General features: G+C 50.4%; 3 protein-coding genes across 7 annotated transcripts in view; 2 read left to right on the forward strand and 1 right to left on the reverse strand.

Moving 5' to 3' along the window:
- The first annotated feature begins 10,928 nt into the window (after nucleotides 1-10,928).
- Nucleotides 10,929-14,356, forward strand: LOC108518420 (tubulin alpha-4A chain-like). Its single transcript, XM_017856757.1, has 4 exons — nucleotides 10,929-11,096; nucleotides 12,727-12,949; nucleotides 13,244-13,392; nucleotides 13,634-14,356. The coding sequence occupies exons 1-4, from the start codon at nucleotides 11,094-11,096 to the stop codon at nucleotides 14,180-14,182; spliced, it is 924 nt and encodes a 307-aa protein (XP_017712246.1). The 5' UTR covers nucleotides 10,929-11,093; the 3' UTR covers nucleotides 14,183-14,356.
- Nucleotides 14,357-14,646: 290 nt separating this feature from the next.
- On the reverse strand, nucleotides 14,647-19,519 carry STK16 (serine/threonine kinase 16). Of its 3 annotated transcripts, none has more exons than XM_017856758.1 (8): nucleotides 19,457-19,519; nucleotides 18,891-19,080; nucleotides 18,100-18,319; nucleotides 17,730-17,863; nucleotides 17,441-17,561; nucleotides 17,222-17,317; nucleotides 16,673-16,794; nucleotides 14,647-16,566 (listed from the first exon to the last, which is right to left on the reverse strand). In XM_017856758.1, the coding sequence occupies exons 2-8, from the start codon at nucleotides 18,974-18,976 to the stop codon at nucleotides 16,428-16,430; spliced, it is 918 nt and encodes a 305-aa protein (XP_017712247.1). In that variant the 5' UTR covers nucleotides 18,977-19,080; nucleotides 19,457-19,519; the 3' UTR covers nucleotides 14,647-16,427. The 3 variants fall into 3 exon arrangements, with proteins under 3 accessions (XP_017712247.1, XP_017712248.1, XP_017712249.1); XM_017856759.1 differs by having other exon boundaries at nucleotides 19,182-19,495; XM_017856760.1 differs by lacking the exon at nucleotides 19,457-19,519 and adding an exon at nucleotides 19,301-19,449.
- Nucleotides 19,520-19,534: 15 nt separating this feature from the next.
- GLB1L (galactosidase beta 1 like) overlaps nucleotides 19,535-21,039 on the forward strand; it is a 12,269-nt gene continuing 10,764 nt past the window's right edge. For 2 of the 3 annotated variants that reach the window (XM_017856754.1, XM_017856756.1), the window contains exon 1: nucleotides 19,535-19,750. The gene's annotated coding sequence lies outside the window, so the exon portion shown is untranslated. The remainder of the gene's footprint in view (nucleotides 19,751-21,039) is intronic. The other variant, XM_017856755.1, reaches the window with a different exon arrangement.

Here is a 21,039-nt window from a genome sequence, read left to right on the forward strand (position 1 = left end):
TAGCCACAGCTTCACTTTCTGCAGTTTCAGTTGCCTGCGGTCAATCATGGTCTGAAAATATTAAAGAGAAAGTTCCAGAAAAACACAATATATAAGTTTTAAATTGCACGCCATTCTGGGTAATGTGATGAAATCTAGTGCCGTCCTACTCCATCCTGTCTAGAACATCCCTGTGTGCAGTGTATCCACACTGTAGACACTACCTACCCATTAGCCACTGGGTAGCCGGATCCCTTATCAGATCGATTGTGACGATGCTTCTGCTCATGTAACCCTTATTCTACTTCATAATAGCTCCACAGCTCAACAGCAGTGATGTTAGAATATTATTATCATCGCTTTATTTCTCTATATCATTATTGTTCTTTTTTTTTTCTTTTTCTTTTTCTTTTTTTTTTTTTGAGACAGGGCCTCACTCTGTCACCCAGGCTGAAGTGCAGTGGCGTGATCTCAGCTCACTGCAACCTCTGCCTCTTGGGTTCAAGCGATTCTCCCACCTCAGCCTCCCGAGTAGCTGGGATTACAGGCACACGCCACCACACCTGGCTAATTTTTGTATTTTTAGTAGAGATGGGGTTTCACCATGTTGGCCAAGCTGGTCTCAAACTCCTGACTTCAAGTGATCTGCCTGCCTCACCCTCCCAAAGTGCTGGGATTACAAGCATGAGCCACTGCACCTGGCCTATTATTGTTCTTAACCTGTTACTTTGCCTAATTTATAAATTAAACTTGGTCATAGGTACGCATGTATAGGAAAAGACAGTATATAAGGTTCAGTACTATCCGTAGTTTCAGGCATCCGCTGGGGGCCCTACAACATATTCTTGTAACTAAGGGGGGGACTGTTGTACAATTCTCCAGTCCCTCTTCCAGATAGCAGCCAAAACCAGAACTAGGTCTGCCAGATTTAGCAAATAAAAGTATTTTATATAGCAACCCTATCCAGGAAGTAGTTGCTAATGTGAATTTTCAGCCACCGTGTTACATAGTGCAGTTGAAACAGGGGCTTTTTCAGAGCCCCTCTCATCCCAGTAAGCTAGGGAATGATCTCAAGTTGGTTAACTCTGGCTTTGGCTACAGACTGAAGGTTAGAACTCTTCTGTCTCCCACCTGGAACAAAGAGGCCCAAAGAGGAGACCCAACCACCCAACACATCAAAGATAAGAAAGCTCAGCCTTCTACTGGGTTGGCCCGTGAAACCACGGACCTCAGGAATTATTGTCCAGATGGAGTGATCTGGGGCCCAGAGGGCCCACTGGGCTCAAAACTCTCTTGTGTAGCACTTAAACTTCTCCCAACTGGCCTTGGGAGTTAGACTCTCAGAGCCAGCCTAGGTATCACCAATCCCAAAAAGAAAACTATGCTAATGCCAGTCAGCTGCCTTACATAAAGAAAAGTGAAAAGACTGAGTTTTGTGATCTTGGCTCACTATAACCTCCTCCTCCTGGGTTCAAGCAATTCTCCTGCCTCAACCTCCCAAGTAGCTAGGACTACAGGCACGCACCAACACACCTTGCTCATTTTTGTGTTTTTAGTAGAGATGGGGTTTCACCGTGTTCGCCAGGCTGGTCTCAAACTCCTGACCTCAGATGATCCACCTGCCTTGCCCTCCCAAAGTGTTGGGATTATAGGTGTGAGGCACTGTGCCCAGCCAAGACTGAGATTTTTAAAGCATTTTAATGCATCTGGGTTAAAATATAAGAGGCCGTGAATACTCTTAAATTTCTTCAAAAAATGTTGAGTGCTTGCTGTATGCCAAGCACCATTTCAGGTGCTAGGGATACAGTGATGAACACAAAAGTTTATGCTTTTTTTGTGGGGGGGGGATGGAGTTTTGCTCTTGTTGCCCAGGCTGGAGTGCAATGGCGCTATCTCGGCTCACTGCAACCTCCGCCTCCCGGGTTCAAGTGATTCTCCTGTCTCAGCCTCCCAAGTAGCTGGGATTACAGGCGCATGCATGCCACCACGCCTGGCTAATTTTTGTATTTGTAGTAGAGACGGGGTTTTTATCATATTGGTCAGGCTGGTCTCGAACTCCTGACCTCAGGTGATCTGCCCACCTCAGCCTCCCAAAGTTCTGGGGTTACATGTGTGAGCCACCATGCCTGGCAAGTTTATGCTCTTAAGAAGCTTACATTCTAGCCTGGGCAACATAGTGGGACTCTGCCTCTACAAAAAAATTTTTTTTTGAATTAGCTGGGTGTGGTGCCACATGCCTGTGGCCGCAGCTACTTGGGAGGCTGAGGAGGGAGGCTCACTTGAGTGCAGGAGGTCAAGGTTGCAGTGAGACAGGATCATGTCACTTGCACTCCAGCCTGGGTGACACAGTAAGACCCTGTCTCAAAAATAAATAAAATGGAGCTTTCATTTTCGTGGGGAAGACAGACAATAAACAAACAAGAACATTCCAGATAGCAATTAGCATGTAAAGAGAACAAGGCAGGATAATGGGATGGAAAGATATGCAGGGGCTGCTATTTTAGACTGAACAGAGAAGAAGCCACTCTATAAGAAGGTGATATTTGTTTTTGTTTGTTTGTTTGTTTTTGAGACAGAGTCTCGCTCAGTCGCCCAGGCTGGATGGAGTGCAGTGGCACGTTCTCGGCTCTCTGCAACCTCTGCCTTCCGGGTTCACGCCATTCTGCTGCCTCAGCCTTCTGAGTAGCTGGGACTACAGGCACCTGCTACCACGCCCGGCTAATTTTTTGTATTTTTAGTGGAGACGGGGTTTCACCGTGTTAACCAGGATGGTCTCCATCTGCTGACCTTGTGATCTGCCCGCCTCGGCCTCCCAAAGTGCTGGGATTACAGGCGTGAGCCACCGCGCCCGGCCAGAAGGTGATATTTGAACTGAGGGCTGAATGGTGAGGAGTCAGGGAGGCAAGATCCGGAAAATGGTGCTCTAGACAGACAGAATAAGCAAGTACAAACATTCATAGGTAGGAACCAGCCCAGGGTGTCCAAAAACCCAGAGTGAGGAAGGGAGAGAGCTGCAAAAAATGAGATCATAGAGGTGAGGGGTCTTGGAAGGAGAATGGCTTTTATATAAGTGTAACAGGAGGGTTTGAAGCAAGCGTCATTGCCTAGCTTGTGTTTCAGAGAGATGACTGCAACTGCTGTGTGGAGACTGCATTAGAGTTTCAAGCCTAGAGGCAGGAAGCTAGTTCAGAGGCTTCTGGAGGCATCTAGGAATAACGGGATGGTAGCAGGGGGTGGTGAGAAGTAGCTGGGTTGGCAGTAAAGTGAAGGACATACTAGTGTAGGCGGTGGCAGAGCTTCTCAACAGCCTTGCCTGCCCCTGCCCCAATTCTTCACTGGCAAGGTCCTGATTTTATTTGAGTATTCACCCTTGCACTTGCTCAAGGAAGACGGCTTTCCCCCAGACCTAGGGGTGTGTACAGGTTAGTCCAAACCATCCATGGCCATTTAACTCCCTCCCTCCAGTGACTGGTTTAGGCAAGAACTAGTGAGATAGAAGGGGGAAGTCTGCTAGGGCGCTTCAAGGAAAGGTTTTTCTCCCGATAAAAAGCGATGTGGGAGGAAGCCCCCCATTTCCTGCCTTAAGACAGAGTCATGTAAGGACATGATACTTAAAGCTGCTGTATCTTGTGTTCCTGAGGGAAGATGTCACCCGCTCTTTGAGGATGACAGAGCAGAAAGTTAGAAACACTGGAGTTATTGGTGACATGACTGAATCAACCCTGGAAGGCCCTATACTCAGATTTCTTGTGGAATAATAAATACCCTCATTGTTCAAGCCACTGATAAGTTAGGCTTTCCATTATTTGCAGCCAAAAAATTCTAACTTAAAAGAGGGAGAGGGGAGAGAGAGGAAAATGATCCTAAAATAAAGATTTTATCTATTTATTTATTTATTTATTTATTTTTGAGACAAAGTCTCACTCTTTTCCCCCAGGCTGGAGTGTGATGGCGCGATCTCTGCTCACTGCAACCTCTGCCTCCTGGATTCAAGTGATTCTCCTGCCTCAGCCTCCTGAGTAGCTGGGACTACCGACACCTGCCACCACACCAAGCTAATTTCTGTATTTTTAGTAGAAATGGCGTTTCACCATGTTGGCCAGGCTAGTCTCGAACTCCTGACCTCAGGTGATCCGCCCACCTCGGCCTCCCAAAGTGCTAGTATTACAGACATGAGCCACCGCACCTGGCCAATCCTAAGATTTTAACTCAAGTACTTGAGAGGAAGATGACCACTCAAACTGGGAAGCCTAGAACAGAAGCAGTTTTGGCAGGGAGTGGGGTGAGGGTAGAAAACAGAGTTCCATGTTGACTGTGTTATGTTTGAGTTGTCTAATGGGCTTTCAAGTGGAGATGTCAAGAAGATAATTAGTCATATGAATCTGAAGTTCAGAGGAGAGGTCGGAAATGGAGATATAAATTTGAGTCATCAGCATATATATGACATTCATTTCTTTTTATCCTATTCTTTCACTATTGTATGGGAGTATATATACTCTAGTTCTATTCCTTTTAAATAATTCCAAAATGTTACAATAACTTCTTATTATGAATATTAAAATATACCTAAAAGTAGAGATAATATAATAAAACCTCATATATTCATCACCAGGCTTCAACAATTGCTCCTTTGGGGAGAAAAATAAATGACGGAAATAAGAGAACCTGAGACTGGGTTATGGGAAACACCTTTTAAAGTTAAACTATCAGAGGCCACCAAGAAGGAGGGGCCAGGACAAAAGCTAGGAGCCAGTGCCGTCATCGAAACCAAGAAAAAAGAATTTCAAGAAGGAAAGAAGAATCGACCACGTGAAATGCTGCTGTGACTGGCTGAGAAAGATGAAGATGGAGATGTGTGGCCTTTGGATTTGGCAAGAGGCAGGCCACTAGAGACCTTGGCAAAAGCATCTCAGCAGGGCATGTGAGTCAAGTCCGCAGGGAGAGTATTGAGGGGTGAATTCATGGATATGTGATGAATAGGGCTACCCCTTTTGTAAAGGCTGTGCTGTGAGAAGGAGGATGGCTGGGAGATGCTCCAGTCTGGAAAAACTGAAGGATGAACATCACTTAAGGCTGTGGCTCTACCTCTCCCAGATGGAGTCAGTGCAAACATTTTAAACTTTGAATACCTTGCTGCTGTGCTCCAAGATAAAGGTGAGACACTGGGAAGAGGTCAGAAAAGATGGAGATGATAATGGGAAGGGAGAAGAGGGAGAGAGACCCAGAGGGAGAGTACACATGTAGGTAGATGGGCTGAAAAGTAATTCAACAGGAGAGTGAATTAGAGAAGTAATTCAACATCTGGCAGCATTTTCTAGATTCTGTACATGTCTGTGAATGTCTAAAAGTTTTTAATCTGGTAAAATGGACCATTACCTGCATACTCACCCAGAGTTTATGGCCCTAATTCTGGGGATCTGTATACATCCTGAGGACACACACACACACACACACACACACACAATCAGAAGCAGAATCTGTATTTCACTAACATGCCTTGGGCATTTCTTTCTTTCTTTCTTTTTTCGAGACGGAGTCTCACTCTTGTTGCCCTCGCTGGAGTGCAGTGGCATGATCTCGGCTCACTACAACCTCTGCTGCCGGGTTCAAGCAATTCTCCTGCATCAGCCTCCTGAGTCGCTGGGATTACAGTGCCTGCCACCATGCCCAGCTAATTTTATTTTATTTATTTATTTATTTATTTATTTTGATTTTTGGTAGAGACGGGGTTTCACCATGTTGGCCAGGCTGGTCTCAAACTCCTGACCTCGTGATCTGCCTGCCTCGGCCTCCCAAAGTGCTGGGATTTCAGGCGGGAGCCACCGCTCCTGGCCACCTTGAGCATTTCTTCCTGCACCCATGTCTTCTCCATTTTGTCAGCTAGAAAGCATGCTCGAGGGTTGTAAACTCTTAGCTACAGTGGCCAGGGTATCATAAATGTGTAACGTGGGCTGATTGTATGAAGTTAAATGACAACAGACACGTGTGTTCTGTGTCAGGGAGACACAGAGAGTGAAGAGGACTGTGGCGAACTGGAGGGAGCTTGTTGCCCATCTTAAGATGGTAGCTTCTACACACCTCTATTGTTGTCGTATTATTTTCCTATTGTTACTGTAACAAATTATAATAAAAATCATAGCTTAAAACAACACAAATTTGTTATCTGCCAGGGCAGGAGTTCCAAAGTCCAAAATGAGCCAGGTGGGCTGGGCACGGTGAATCATGCCTGTAATCCCAGCGCTCAGCGAGGCTGAGGCAGGCAGATCACTTGAGCTCACGAATTCAAGACCAGCCTGGGCAACATGGTGAAATCCTGTCTCTACTAATAAAAAAAAAAGAAAAGAAAAAAAAAAAAAAACTAGCCAGGCATGGTGGTACACACCTGTAGTCCCAGCTACTCAGGAGGCTATGGTGGAAGGATAGCTAGAGGCCGGGAGGTGAATGTTGCAGTGAGCCAAGATTGTGCCACAGCACTCCAGCCTGGGTGATAGAGCCAGACCTTGTGTCAAACAAAAACAAAAACAAAACAAAACGAAACAAAAAATGGGGCCGGGTATGGTGGCTCATGCCTGTAATCCCAGCACTTTGGGAGGCCAAGGCAGGTGGATTACCTGAGGTCAGGAGTTCGAGACAAGCCTGGCCAACATAGTGAAATCCTGTCTGTACTAAAAAACAAAAATTAGCCGGGCATGGTGGTGCACACCTGTAATCCCAGCTACTCGGGAGGTTGAGACAGGAGAATTGCTTGAACCTGGTAGGTGGAGGTTGCAGTGCACTGAGAGCTGAGATCACACTACTGCACTCCAGACTGGGTGACACAGAGAGACTCCATCTCAAAAAAAAAAAAAAAGCCCAAAATGGGCCAGGTGTAGTGACTCATGCCTATCTCAGCAGTTTGGAAGGCTGAGGCAGGAGAGAGCTTACAGCTAGAAGCTCTAGACCAGCTTGGGCGACACAGTAAGACCCCATATCTATAAAATATATACTGTGTGTGTGTGCGTGTGTGTTTATTTGTTTTTTTTTGTTTGTTTTTGTTTTTGTTTTGAGACAGAGTTTCGCTCTTGTTGCCCAGGATGAAGTGCAATGGCACAATCTCGGCTCACCGCAACTTCTGCCTCCTGGGTTCAAGCGATTCTCCTGCCTCAGCCTCCTGAGTAGCTGGGATTACAGGCATGTGCCACTGCACCTGGCTAATTTTGTATTTTTAGTAGAGACCGAGTTTCACCATGTTCGCCAGGCTGGTCTTGAACTCCTGACCTTCAGTGATCTGCCTGCCTCGGCCTCCCAAAGTGTTGGGATTACAGGCGTGAGCCACCGCGCCTGGCTGTATGTATATTTTTTTGAGAGAGAGTTCTACTCTGTTACCCAGGCTGGAGTGCAGTGGCTCCATCTCAGCTCACTCCTCCACCTCCTGGTTTCAAGCAATTCTCCTGCCTCAGCCTCCTGAGTAGCTGGGAATTATAGGCTCCTACCACAATGCCTGCCTACTTTTGTATTTTTAGTAGAGACAGGGTTTTACCATGTTGGCCAGGCTAGCCTCGAACTCCTGACCTCAAGTGATCTTCCCACCTTGGCCTCCCAAAGTGCTGGGATTATAGGTGTGAGCTACTGAACCCAGCTATAATATATATATCTATATCTATCTATCTATCTGTATATATATATATACACACACACACACATACACACACATACATATATGTATATATATGTATATATATAGCTGGGTGTGCTGGTGCCTGTCTGTAGTCCCAGCTACTAGGGAGGCTGAGGTGGGAAGATTGCTTGACCCTATGAATTTGAGAGCAACATTGCAGTAAGCCATGATTGCACAGCAATTCAGCCTGGGCAAGAGAGCAAGATCCTGTCTCAAAAAAAAAAAAAAAAATGGGTCTTACAGAACTAAAATTAAGGTGTTGGCTGGGTTGCCTTCCTTCTGAAAATTCTAGGGGAGAATCTATTCCTTGACTTTTCCATCTTCTACAGGCTGCACATATTCTTTTACTCATGGCCCCTATCCCTCTTGAAAGCCAACAATCACATCATTCTGACCTCTACTTACTTTGACCTCTTCTTTATTTTTTAATTTTAATTTTTTGGTAGAGACAGGGTCTCACCATGTTGCCCAAGCTGGTCTCAAACTGCTAACCTCAAGTGATCCTCCCACCTCAGCCTCCTAAAGTGTTGGGATTACTGGCATGAGCCACCACACCAGGTCTGACCTCTTCTTCTTTGACTGTGACCCTTCTGCCTCCCTCTTTCATTTATAAGGACCCTTGAGATTACACTGGACCCACCTGGGATAATCCAGGATCATCTCCCTATCTCAAGATCTTTACCTTAATAACATCTTCAAAGTCTTTTGCCATGTAAGGTAACAGTCACAGGTCCTGGAGATTAGGATGTGGATATCTTTGTGGGGGGGACGTTCTTCTGCCTACCATCTCTGAAGTGAAACAATTCTTCTGACACACATTTAGCAAATGGTAACCAGATGTGCTAAGCACTATGGTAGGCGCCAGAAACAAAGATAAATAAGACACAGTCCTTACTTGCAATAGTTTGCTATCTATAATAGCAAGATGGACATGTACACAAATAACTACAGCATGATGTGCTATATGCACTAAAATAAATGTCACAGCTACTTACACAGTGCCTTGATGTGAATAGGTACATCTCTAAATTCATCTGATACAATCTGAAGTTGTTATCCCAGTTTTCCAAATGAAGAATCTGCACCTGAAGGTCAAAGAGGTTTAGGGTTTTTCCTAAGATAGCTCAAGTCTCTTACTACATTCATTCTGCTAGGATAGGAGAGCGCAAGGAAAAAGAGGTTCAGGGAAGGTCTGCAACCTACTGCCATGTGTCCTGTAGTCACCACAGCCCCTTCCTTTGTAGAGACCATGACCTTATTCCCCAAAGCAGCCTCATTATATACCCCTGTCAGTTTTCTTTTTATGAATGAGTCTTGTTCTCCCAACCAGAAGGCAAGTCTATTGGGAAGAGAGACCTTGTCATATTTCACTATATTCCTTTCCATGCCTTGCCTGTTTTGTTGATAGAGAGTTGCCATCACAAGTTCTTTCATGGTATTGTGTTGTGTTGTCAGGTGATGGGGGAGGGTCGGGTGAATCCTTTCCAAGCGATGTAGAGCCGGGAAGACAGGTTTCTTAAGATCTGCAAACCAGCAGCACCTGGGGCACTGCCAGATAACTTTCCCCGGTAAAGGGAGACAATTAGAAAATGCAAGGCAGGCCGGGGGTGGTTGCTCAGGCCTGTAATCCCAGCACTTTGGGAGGTTGAGGTGGGTGGATCGCTTGAGCTCAGGAGTTCGAGACAAATCTGAACAATATGGCGAGATTTTGTCTCTACTAAAAATTTAAAAAATAAGGCTGGGCGTGGTGGCTCACACCTGTAATCCCAGCACTTTGGGAGGCCAAAGCGGGCGGACCATCTAAGGTCGGGAGTTGGAGACCAGCCTGACCAACATGGTGAAACCCTGTCTCTACTAAAAATACAAAAATCAGTCAGGCGTGGTGGTGCATGCCAGTAATCCCAGCCACTTGGGAGGCTGAGACAGGAGAATCGCTAGAATCCGGGAGGCGGGTGTTGCGGTGAGCCAAGATCATGCCATTGCACTCCAGCCTGGGAACAAGAGCACAATTCCATTTCAATAATAATAATAATAATAATAATAATAATAATAATAATAATAAGCTGGGCATGGTGGTGCACGCCTGTGGTCCCAGCTACCAAGGAGGCTGAGGTGGAAGGATGTGGTAGAAGGATGGCCTTGAGCCCAGAGATGGAGGCTGCAATGAGCTGAGGTTGCACCACTGCACTCTAGCCTGGGTGACACAGCAAGACACGGACAAAAAAAAAAAAAAAAAAAAAAAAAAAAAAAAAAAAAAAAAAGAGAGAGAGAGAGAGCGGGAAAGCAGAAGTAGCTTGAAAAGATAGGGTGGGAAGAATGGAATTAAATGTAGAAAGAAGGGCTTCTGTGGAGACCTGGGGCAGAGTGCTGAGACCATTAACGGGTTGCAGATCCTGCTCTTGGCTTAGAGACAGAAGAGACTGCGAAAGAATCATCCAAGATATGAGAATCTCGATTTTCTTCTTTTCTCTTCAGAGTCAACAGATATTTTGATAGCTTACAACAATGTTTCCACTATGACATCACTGTCTCCTTTTCACCCACGAAAATGTCAAGGACTCAGTGAGGTTAAGTCACTTGCCCAAGGTCACACAGGGTAGCCTGGAAGAGAATCCAGGTCCTGAGGTCTCCGGGTCAGCACTCCCACAGTTCTGGCAGCAGGAGAGCGGGCAGGTGCCCGCAGCGAAGGCATCATAGTGACGGCGCTGATGACGGGGCCACTGACCCGCGAGCCGCCGGCAAGCCGCGGCAGATTCCGGGGTCGGCCCAGGCAGACAGGCTGCAGGGCTCGACTCTGCGGGAGGGCCTAAGGCATCGGCACTCTGGGGCTCAGGCTGTGCAGTTCTGGGTCCTCGGCCGCCCACAGGCGTCGGCGAAAGCCTCCCGCCCCGGCCGGGGACCAGGAAGCGTCAGGCAGCTGGCAAGGGCTCCCCGGGGACGCGCCACAGCCTCATAGCCGGCCCGAGTCTCCTGGGAGGCGGGGCTGGAAGGGTATCGGTGAAGGCCAGTTGCGGCCGCTTGGGAAGGACAGCCTCGCTTGCTCCCGACCTAAGTCGGAACATCTGGATGACCGGTGCCTCCAGGACGCAGGTGCAGGTGAGACTTGCCCTGCCATAGCACCCTGCGTCTCCGCGGAGGCCCTAGGGAGCCCAGCGAGTCGGCTTAAAACGAGGAAAGAATGGTTAAAGCCGGAGTCGCGACTCTTAATCCCAGCCCGACAGGTGAGGCACCAGTGCTCAGCTTGGGGAGGGTACGCGGCCAGGCTCCTCCCCTCGGCGGGGGGGCCTCTTACCCCTCCTGGCAGGCGTGGCCTGCGGGCCGCCCAGCCTCTAGTGGGCGAGCGGGGAACGCGGGCCCCGCCTCCGGCCTATAAGGGCGGTGCGGCACTGCAACTAGCGCAGTTCTCACTGAGACCCGTCACCCAGACTCAACGTGAGACGCACCGCCCGGACTCACCATGGTGAGTGCGGCCCCGCCGGGGTCGCGCCCGTCCCCTAATTGTCCCTCTCCTTTGGGGAGCTTTCCTTCCAGGCATGCTCGGGGACCACCAGGCGTTCCGGGTCTCCAGGAGGTGCGAGGGTTTTGCATCCTCCCTCCCCAACCCCCTCCTGGTGACTTTGGCCGAGCCGTGTAGTTCACCTTCGGTGGCTGGGTTTGGGGCTTGGGGTGGAGTGCGACTCTTCAGTAACAGAGAGGAACCCTTCTGGCACTCTGCTCCTGCCTTACCGAGCATTTGTGTCCCGACTCTGTGTGAGAGTCACGAGGGCCCGCGCCCCGTCCTTTCCGCGGGCGAAAGAAGACGCGCTTGGCTGCCCTGTTGCATCCCCAGTCCCCGGTCCCCAGCACTGACCGAGCACGTGCTTGGCACTAGAAGGTGGAAGGGGGTCAGGTTACCTGGTGCCACATCCCCCTTTCCTCTGTGTATGCATTCCAACTATCCACAGAATCACACCCCCCCCCCCACTCGTGACTCAGCACCCTGCTTCTGAGCTGAGAGGGGTGGTGAGAACGGTGTTCGGCCTCCTGAAGCGAGCCGGCCCTCTCCAGCCGGAGCCCGGGTGCGCGGATGGGCAGAGACAGCTGGCGCTGAGCACTGCGCGGGCCGAGGCCAGGTTGAGGGGAGGGGAAGAGGTGCATGTAGGGGTGGTATTTATAGCCCAGGAGCGGGGGCCGAAACCCAATCCCCGCTTTGGGCTGGGAAATTACTGGAAAGACTCCACAGGGAGAGCGGATGTAGGGCTGGGCTGCAGGATGGCGCCCACCCTGCCCGGGACAAGGCGGGTTACCTCTGGGGCCTAACAGCAGGTTCCACTTCCTTTTCTGGGTATTTGGAAACCGTCACCCCGCCATTTCGGTGTGGGAGGGGCGCGCGGGCCCTGCTGGACTTTAGTGCTTTACGGGTTAATTTGGGGCTGACAGGGACGGAGCCTAAGGCAGTGAGTGTCCCAGTACCCTCAAACCTTATTGCTGGCCCCTGCTGTCTGAGCTTACAAGCATTACCGTCGCTATTTCCGTGCGGGCTGACACGGGAGATGAAAGTGGTGAAGACACCCAGGGTGTGAGGGTGGAGGTGGGGAGAGGAACCAGATGGGATTGATCCCCAGAGCCAGATAGGATTTAAAGGTGAGGGAGGAGGGCATCCTGATGGCGTGTGGTCAGTTGATGCCAGATTGGATGGTTGAGACACCTCTGCAGCTTACAGGAAAGAAAGAGGGAAAGGGTTCTATGAAGTCTAGCTGTTCATACTCAAAGCAAAGAATCAAGTGGGGAGGCCTCTAGCTGTAAACCCATACCTCTAGGAAACCTTCTTTTTTCATGTGGAGCCACAGTGCTCACTTGACAGATTCCCCACTGAGAAGTGGGCTGAGAGGTTGGCCTGCCCTGCTGGGTGCCTCCAGGTGGGGAGTCCTGTACCTGGGAGCCTGGGCAGGCTGCTAGCCTCTTCTCACCTCTGTCCAGCCCCAAGCCTCCACTCTTGCCAACTGAGTCATCCTAGCTGGTAGGTGATAGGGTGGAAGAGAGACTTGCGAGGTGAGGTGAGGACTTGTGGATGTGGGGCTCATGCTGTGTCCCCTCTCTCTATCCCTCAGCGTGAATGCATCTCAGTCCACGTGGGGCAGGCAGGTGTCCAGATGGGCAATGCCTGCTGGGAGCTCTATTGCTTGGAACATGGGATTCAGCCTGATGGGCAGATGCCCAGTGACAAGACCATTGGTGGAGGGGACGACTCCTTCACCACCTTCTTCTGTGAAACTGGTGCTGGAAAACACGTGCCACGGGCAGTTTTTGTGGATCTGGAGCCTACAGTCATTGGTGAGAGGAAGTGGGGACAAAACTGAAGGGGGTGGAGCATGACTCAAAGCTTCTCCCTGGACAGAGAGGGTATTTAGACCAGGCATTCCTGGCCCTCAAAATTCCTAGCCGTATTTGAAGCTGCAGAAGGCAAGCTGATCTCAGACTGGCCTGGGCAGCCGGTCTGGGTTTCTCTCACACACTGATATCTCAGGCTGGCAGGAGGATGAGTCCTTCCATGCATCTGGCCACAGCTACCACCCTGGGGGAGGAAGGTCCCTGCTGAGCATAGTTTTGTGGTTTTTGCCCTTCCAGATGAGATCCGAAATGGCCCATACCGACAGCTCTTCCACCCAGAGCAGCTCATCACTGGGAAAGAGGATGCTGCCAACAACTATGCCCGTGGTCACTATACCATTGGCAAGGAGATCATTGACCCAGTGCTGGATCGGATCCGGAAGCTGGTGAGAATTTGTCTTGGGAGGGAGGGAACTTTTGAGACTGTGCTAATGGTCAGGAGTATTTTTTTCAGATCCCTTTCAGGGGGTCATCTCTAACTGTACGTGGTCTCAAATGTGGTGCTGCTATGGCATCCTCAGTATTTGCCCTGACTGCTGATGTATCTTGCGCTTTATGCAGCCGGGTGATAGAGTCCCTCAGGCCCCTCCCCTACCTAAACAGTTATTTCTCATTCTTGCCTTTCAGTCTGACCAGTGCACAGGACTTCAGGGCTTCCTGGTATTCCACAGCTTTGGTGGGGGCACTGGCTCTGGCTTCACCTCACTCCTGATGGAACGGCTCTCTGTTGACTATGGCAAGAAATCCAAGCTGGAATTCTCCATCTACCCAGCCCCCCAAGTGTCTACAGCCGTGGTCGAGCCCTACAACTCTATCCTGACCACTCACACCACCCTGGAGCACTCAGACTGTGCCTTCATGGTGGACAATGAAGCAATCTATGACATCTGCCGCCGCAACCTAGATATCGAGCGCCCAACCTACACCAACCTCAATCGCCTCATTAGCCAAATCGTCTCCTCCATCACGGCTTCTCTGCGCTTTGACGGGGCCCTCAATGTGGACCTGACAGAGTTCCAGACCAACCTGGTGCCCTACCCTCGCATCCACTTCCCCTGGACCCTCATGCAGCAGTCATCAATCTGCCAGAAAAAGGCCTACCACGAGCAGCTGGTCGCTGGCAGAGAATTCACAAATGCACTGTTTGAGAACTACCAACCAGATGGTGAAGTGTGAATCCCCACGGCACCGGCAAGTACAAATGGCCTGCTGCCTGCTGTACGTGAGAGGATGTGCGTAACCCAAAGGGATGTCAATGCACTGCCATCTGCCGCAATCAGACCAAGCGACAGCAATTCATGTTGCTAGGACTGTGCCCCACGGCTTCAAGGTTGGTATCACTACCAGCTTCCCACGTGTCCGGACTGCCTCGAGGGGGACCTGGCAAGTGCCAGCGTGCCGTGATGCCATGCCTGGCTAAACAAACGACAGTACGCTGAGCCTGCGGCCGACACTGGCAAACAAGTTCGAACTGATAGATATGCAATGAGGGAGTTTGCTAGCCACTCCGAGGGCATGGAGGAGGGTGAGTTCTCTGAGGCCCGTGAGGATATGGCTGCCCTGGAGAAGGATTACGAGGAGGTAGGCATCGACTCCTATGAGGACGAGGATGAGGGAGAAGAATAAACCAGCTGCCTGGAGCCTGTTCACTATGTTTATTGCAAAATCCTTTCGAAATAAACAGTTTCCTTGCACGGTTTCTTGTCCCCTCTGAGTGCTTTAGCTTCTGCTGCCTTCCCCTTCATGCTGCTGCTGCTCTCACTGTTTGCTGTTCATGACCCTTATCCCTTCCATCGCTGAATGTGAGACCTGCAAAGGGGTCCTTGCCAGGCCCAGGAAGCATAACCCCAGGGACTTTAAATCGAAGCCCTAGGGGTATTCAGTATAGGGAGGAAACGAGGACCAAATCCAGGCACAAACTGTTGAAGGATGAGTCTTCAGTTCCTTTCCGAGTAGGAGTTTAATCCAGTGGTTTCTGTCTTTGAAAGTTAGACTGCTACCCTGTTCTTCCTGCTGCCTCTACATTTACCAACTCTGGAAGCAAGGCTTGGCCCAGACTCTTCTGTGCATTATGAGGGTTTGGGAGTGGGGCTGGGCTGGCCCAGAGTTCCTGGGCATCAAGCCACATCATAAGCTTGGGGGATGGGAGAGAACACAGGCGATCTCCTAGAGTTGTTTGTGCCACTGTACCTCTGAGCAGCTTTGCATAGCTTCCTGTCTTGCTGCTTTGCTGGAGCTGGGGCTGTGCCATTAAAAGACAGGTCATCTCCCCTCTGTTTGTGATTTCTTTCTGGCCTCAGCCTCCTTGCTAGCTGGTGGGAGACTCCTGCTAGGGCCCTGGGGAAAGCTTCGACTTTGCTAACAGGAGCCCCAGGCCCCATGCTGATGTCAGCCTGTGGGGTGGACATGGCTGGGGGGAGGAGGCTTGGATCGCAAAAGAGCAGGAGATGCCAACCCTGCCCTTGCCTTTCTTCCCTGGTGTTTCAGGGAACAGTGCCCTTCCCTAGGGAACAGGTTTGAAGCCCAGCTAAGACAGGGCCCCTGTTTACTCAGCAGAGTAGGCAGGAAGTGGCAGCTGGATACTGCCACACCACACTGCCTCATTAATCATTAACCATGTATGAGCTTGAATGATCAGGGAGACATGGGCCAAAAACAGCTGCTGCTGCCACCTCCACTCCCCTTGCCCTTAGGCTGAGGATGGGAGACCTGTAATCTCCCTGTACCAAAGCTTCCTCAGGTGTCTCCACCCAGAGGCCCTTGCCTGGCAAACCGGCTGGGCCGCTCTGACTAAGCTACTCACCCCAGGAGTGAAGGAAGGAAAGAACTAGTTGAGTGCTTTTAGGGGGCCCTGGTTCTTGACACAGGCAAATGCCAGCTTGAGCCCAAGCAGCTTTAAGTTTCGATCTAAGACGAGCTAGAACTGTCCATGGCTAACCAACCTCCTGTGGAATGAAGTCACACCATTGCTGACTCTGCAGCAGTCCTCCTACTTCCCAGGCAGTTCTCCTGGAAATGGCAACCAGACTTTGGGCCCCTTGCGCCTCTTCTCTCACTCTAGGAACACTGAGACTAAGATCCACACCAATCTGCTTCCACTTTATTCTTGTTTATACATTCTCCTGCTCCCAGATTTGGAGGCAGAACACTATGTGAGCTCAACAGTCCTGCTCAGAGCCATGTTCCGTATCCCACCATTTCCCTTTTCCCAACCCTCACCCACTCCCACTCAGTAAGGCCCCTTGCCCAGGTTTTGCTCTTGGAAGAAAGCAGAAGAGCAGATGCAGGACTAAGATGATTGTCCTGACCCCACTACCCCCAAGTGTAAGAGCAGTCCTGGATGGAATGGGTAGAGATTCCAGTGAGGGATGGGAACCTCTTTCCGAGGCACAAGGGGCCATCTTCTCAACCTGCTGCTTTTTCAGATTTGGGTAGTATGCTGGCCAGGAGCTGGGGGCTGCAGCGCCTCCAGCTGACTGAGGAGGAGAGGAATGTGAGGACGCTGATGCGGGTCCACGATCATCATAGAGGCCAGGAGCTGCCGCAATGCTGAAGAATGCCTGTGGAGGGAGGAGTGCAGGGTGACTGGATGACACCTATCTGTCAACTCAGCTAATACCAGGGGGGAGTCTGAAATACTTGATGCCCCATTCGTTGCTTGCTCACCTGGGGCTTTGTGGGATGCTGAGTTGGTTCTGCACAGCAAGGGCCACACTGTCACCCTTTTGGAACACCATGTCATAAGGGCCTTCTCCAAACATCATGGCATATAGCACGCAGCCTAGGGACTGAGCATAACTTGGTTAGTCCCTAGAAGGGGACCAATGGAGATGACATCGCTCCCCTTACTTCTGTGGTAAAAGACTACATAAGCTAAAAAGAATAAGCTGATCTCAGCCACATGGCACCACCAGGGCACAGAGAAACTGCCAGTCGGTTGGAGGCCTCTGCAGCCTCTGCTTAGCTTAGCCCCTGCTTAGCCAGTGCCTTCAGTACTGACACTGAGCTGTACTCACCTTGTTCGGGGCAGGGATTATACCACATCCGGTGCAACTGGGTACAGTATCAGTGACAGTTCCCAGGAAGGAAGTTGAAGTGGATGGGGACATACTGTGGTTCCTGGGGCCCCATGCAACAGAAACCAATGACCTACTCTACTCCACAGCAGGTACAGAGCCAAAGCCCTCCCTACCCAGATACCCATATGCTCCTTACCCAGACATCAGTCCGCTCATCGATGACACAGTGACTCTGCACAGAGAAGAGCTCTGGGGCTCGGTAGGAGATGGTGCACCGCTGGGCTGCCCAGTCCTGGAACAGTGATCCCAGAGCTCAAAAGTGGGGCACTCATCATGGTCATGTGACCAAACTGGGGCATGCACAAGGGGTGGGAATGGGGAACAGGTGAGAAAAGGAACCTGGAGATTCTTTTACCTGCAGAGTCAAAGCCTGGCGGGAGCCCTCCACATTGATGCATGCTTGATTCATAGAACCCAAGTCCATTAAAACTGGTTGCCCCTCATCTCCGAGCAATATATTGGTGGGCTTCAAGTCCCTGTAGAGAAGTAGAAGTGACCTACGAGCATCTCTGGACAGGAAGGCTGGAATCCCAGCAAGCAAAAGAATCATATAGGCTGTTTCTTGGGAGAACAGAGACCTCCCATTTCTCTTGGTAAGGTTCTTCCTCTGGGCCCCAGCAAGCACACAGGGTCCTCCCACTGACCTGTGGGCATAACCCTTGGCATGAATGGCCTCAAGGCCTCTGCAGATCCCCAGCAGCAGCCAAAGGATTTGATCCTCGGTCAAGAAGTTGCCTTTGTCCTTCAGCCTTTCTATCTCATTCCACAGCGTACCTCTCTGCAACACAAGTTTCCCTACAGTTGGAGATGTTTTTGGAGCCTCTGCTCCTTAGGCCTGATCCCTTCCCTATGTCAAAGCCTATCAGCCCTTTCATGATACACACCTCAAACTCAAAATCTAAAGTGGCCAAACCCAGGACATGGTCCCTGCTTCCTAACATGCTGGACTGCTCACATAGCCCACGGGTAGGTGGCTCTGTTGCAACCCCCTCCATAACCAGGAGTCTTTCTGACCTTGAAGAACGGTAGCAGCAGCCAGGCTTCATGCTTAGCACCCCGCTCCCTCAGACAGTAAGCCACGAGGCGAAGGATGTTGGGGTGATTGAAGAGGCGATGCATGTCGGCTTCTCGCTGGGCCTCCTCCCGGTCCTGCTGCTCGTGACACAGGATTCGCTTCAGGGCGTAGAAGTGTCCATCATGTAACCCTTCCACTAGGTCCACATAGCTGAACCCACTGTGGGCCAAAGGGGTCAATGAAGGGCCATGGTCATCTCCCACATGGCTAAGACCTAGAGAAATTTCCTGGTGGGGAGTGGGGTGTCCTTCCCATTTAGCAGAAACCCTCCCAAGATGTGGCTCTAAGAGAAATCTGAAGAATATTACACTATGAGCTCCTCAGGAGCAGAGATATAGAAATCTTTGAGGTCCTATGGTCATAACAGAGACCTCTGCACGTGACAGATGCTAAATAAATAATAGCCAACACTTATCAAGTACTTATGAACCACGCACTGGGTGAGACATTTTATACACATTATCTCATTTAATCCTCACAACTCCATCAGTGAGGGATGATAATCATCTCCATTAAGCATATGAAAAAAACATGGTTTATCAAGGTCACATGAGGTGGATTTAGCAGGCCTGGCTCCAGAATCCACCTTCTTGATACTGTGTAGCTAGGCTCTGTCAGGTGAGAGAAGATAGGGATAGGGATAAAACCCTTGTGCCCCAAGCACGTGCACACCGCTGTCCTTCAATGACCATAACCTTGAGGCCTAGTTAACTGACTTCCAAACACTCACCCCTCCCCCAGTTTCTGGATGAAGAGGTAGCGCTTATTGTCAATGATGACAGTTCCCCGAGAGCAGACACACAGCGCGTGGCCCATAATGTCTCAGTCATCCTCTTCAAGGACGGTCTGAGGCTATCGAAGAGCTCGTCCAGGGTGAGTGGGCTCTTCCAGGAGATGCGCTGGGGGCCCAGCAGATCATGCTGGAAAGAAAACAACGGCAGGGTCACACAGGTCCGGCACAATCTAGACGACCCATGAAGTACCAATGCGGAGAGCTCAGGCCCAGGTCTCTGGAACCTACACGATTGTCTAGAGAAAATGGGCCTTGCTCCTTCGCCAGCTTCAAGCGGGGGGGTCAGGGGCCTTACGGCCTCAGGACACACAGCGGCTACCGGGCCACTTCCTCCAACCCCAGCCCACCTTTGGGCAGGCCCCGCTCCCACGCCCGTCGCGCCGCAAAGACAACACAGCGTAGTCTCAGAGGACGTGCGAAGCTCACGCCCACTCCTGGCAGGGCCCACCCCCGGCCTAGGAGCCCAGAGTCCGGAATGGGCCAGCCTGCACTCCCCGACTGACCTGGCTCGGGACAGAACGAAGCGCCACCGACCGGAAGCAGTGCTGACATCATCAGTCCGCGGCGGCGTAACGGCCCGCGGTATCTTAGCAACCGCTGGGCATCTGGAGGATGTGGGGGCGCGGAGCTGAGAGGCCCAGGGCGAGCTAGGTCTAGGGGTGGACGGGTCGCAGGACCCTGGTGAGGGTTCTCTGCTTGGCCTTCAGTGGGGGTCAAGACGCAGGCACCTGCGCCAAAGGGGAGCAAAGCCGGGCTCGGCCCGAGGCCCCCAGGACCTCCATCTCCCAATGTTGGAGGTAGGAGGCTTCATACCTCCGGCGCTCTGGGGCAGAAAGCGGCCACTACACTGCAGCCCGGAGGGGATTCCAGGGAGGGGCGGGTCTGGTGGCCTGGTCTCCTTATCCCGTACAGCCTTCCGGGCTCTGGCCTGTATCCCACTACCTCTAGTCTCAGTGGTTAAGAGCTCAGGCTTGTGAACCAGACTTTCAGTTTCTAAATTGAGTGTTAATAGCATACTAGGTGTGTAACCTCGGGCAAGTTACTTAACCTCTCGGATCCTTACTTTTGGTAGCTGTAAAATAGGTATAATAGTACCTAAGGTTAAGTAGCTTAACTGTGAGGCCAGACTGACTAGTTCAAACGCCAGCTCTGTTAACGTAGTTGTGTGACCTTGGACAGACTACTTAATGTTTCCCTCCTTTCCTCTCCTCCTCTGTAAAATGGAAATGATAATTATCTACCTCATGGAGTTGTTTGAAGATTAAATGAGATGTACAGTGTTTAATACAATATCTGACACATAGCCTTCAGTACATGTCAATAAACAGTAATTATTATTACCCTGATCTTCACATCCCATTCTTGAGATTGCAAAGGCAAAAGGAAAAGAAATTCACAAATTTCCAAGCCTTGGCACAAAGCAGTTGTCCTTAACATCTGTTGCCGAGGCAGGGAGGGTAAGCTGGAGAGGGGTGCACTTCCAAAGAAGGTAGAATGGCCAGGAGGGAATTGCTGTTTTGCTGAAACAGTGCTCTCCAGGAAAGAGGTCCTTCTCATGACCTGGTTCCTTCCTTCCACACCCCGGATCACCCTGAAGATTTTCCAACAGTTTCCCTCGATTCTGAACCTGTTTTAGCCCTTTGGTTCTGACATTCATTCATCCAGATTTAACCTACTATGTGCCAGACCCTGTGCTAGAAGCTGAGGATTTGAGATGAACAGGGCACTCCCTGTCTTCAGGGCCCCCAGTCAAGTAAAGCCATGCTTCTCAATTTCAAAGGTGCCTGGGATCACCTGGGAATCTTGTTAAAATACAAGTTCTGATTCTATAGGTCTGAGGTAGGATCTGAGGTTTTGCATTTCTTTTTTGTTTGTTTGTTTTTTTGAGATGGAGTCTCGCTCTGTTGCCCATGCTGGAGTGCAGTGGCAGGATCTCGGTTCACTGCAACCTCTGCCTTCCGGGTTCAAGCAATACTCCTGCCTCAGCCCCACCCCACCCCACCCTCGAGTAGCTGGGAATACAGGCGCGTGCCACCAGGCCCGGCTAATTTTGTTTTTTTTTTTTTGTTTGTTTTTTTGAGACGGA

Source organism: Rhinopithecus bieti, unplaced genomic scaffold (genome assembly GCF_001698545.2).
Source record: "Rhinopithecus bieti isolate Rb0 unplaced genomic scaffold, ASM169854v2 scaffold_42532, whole genome shotgun sequence".
Lineage (NCBI taxonomy): Eukaryota > Metazoa > Chordata > Mammalia > Primates > Cercopithecidae > Rhinopithecus > Rhinopithecus bieti.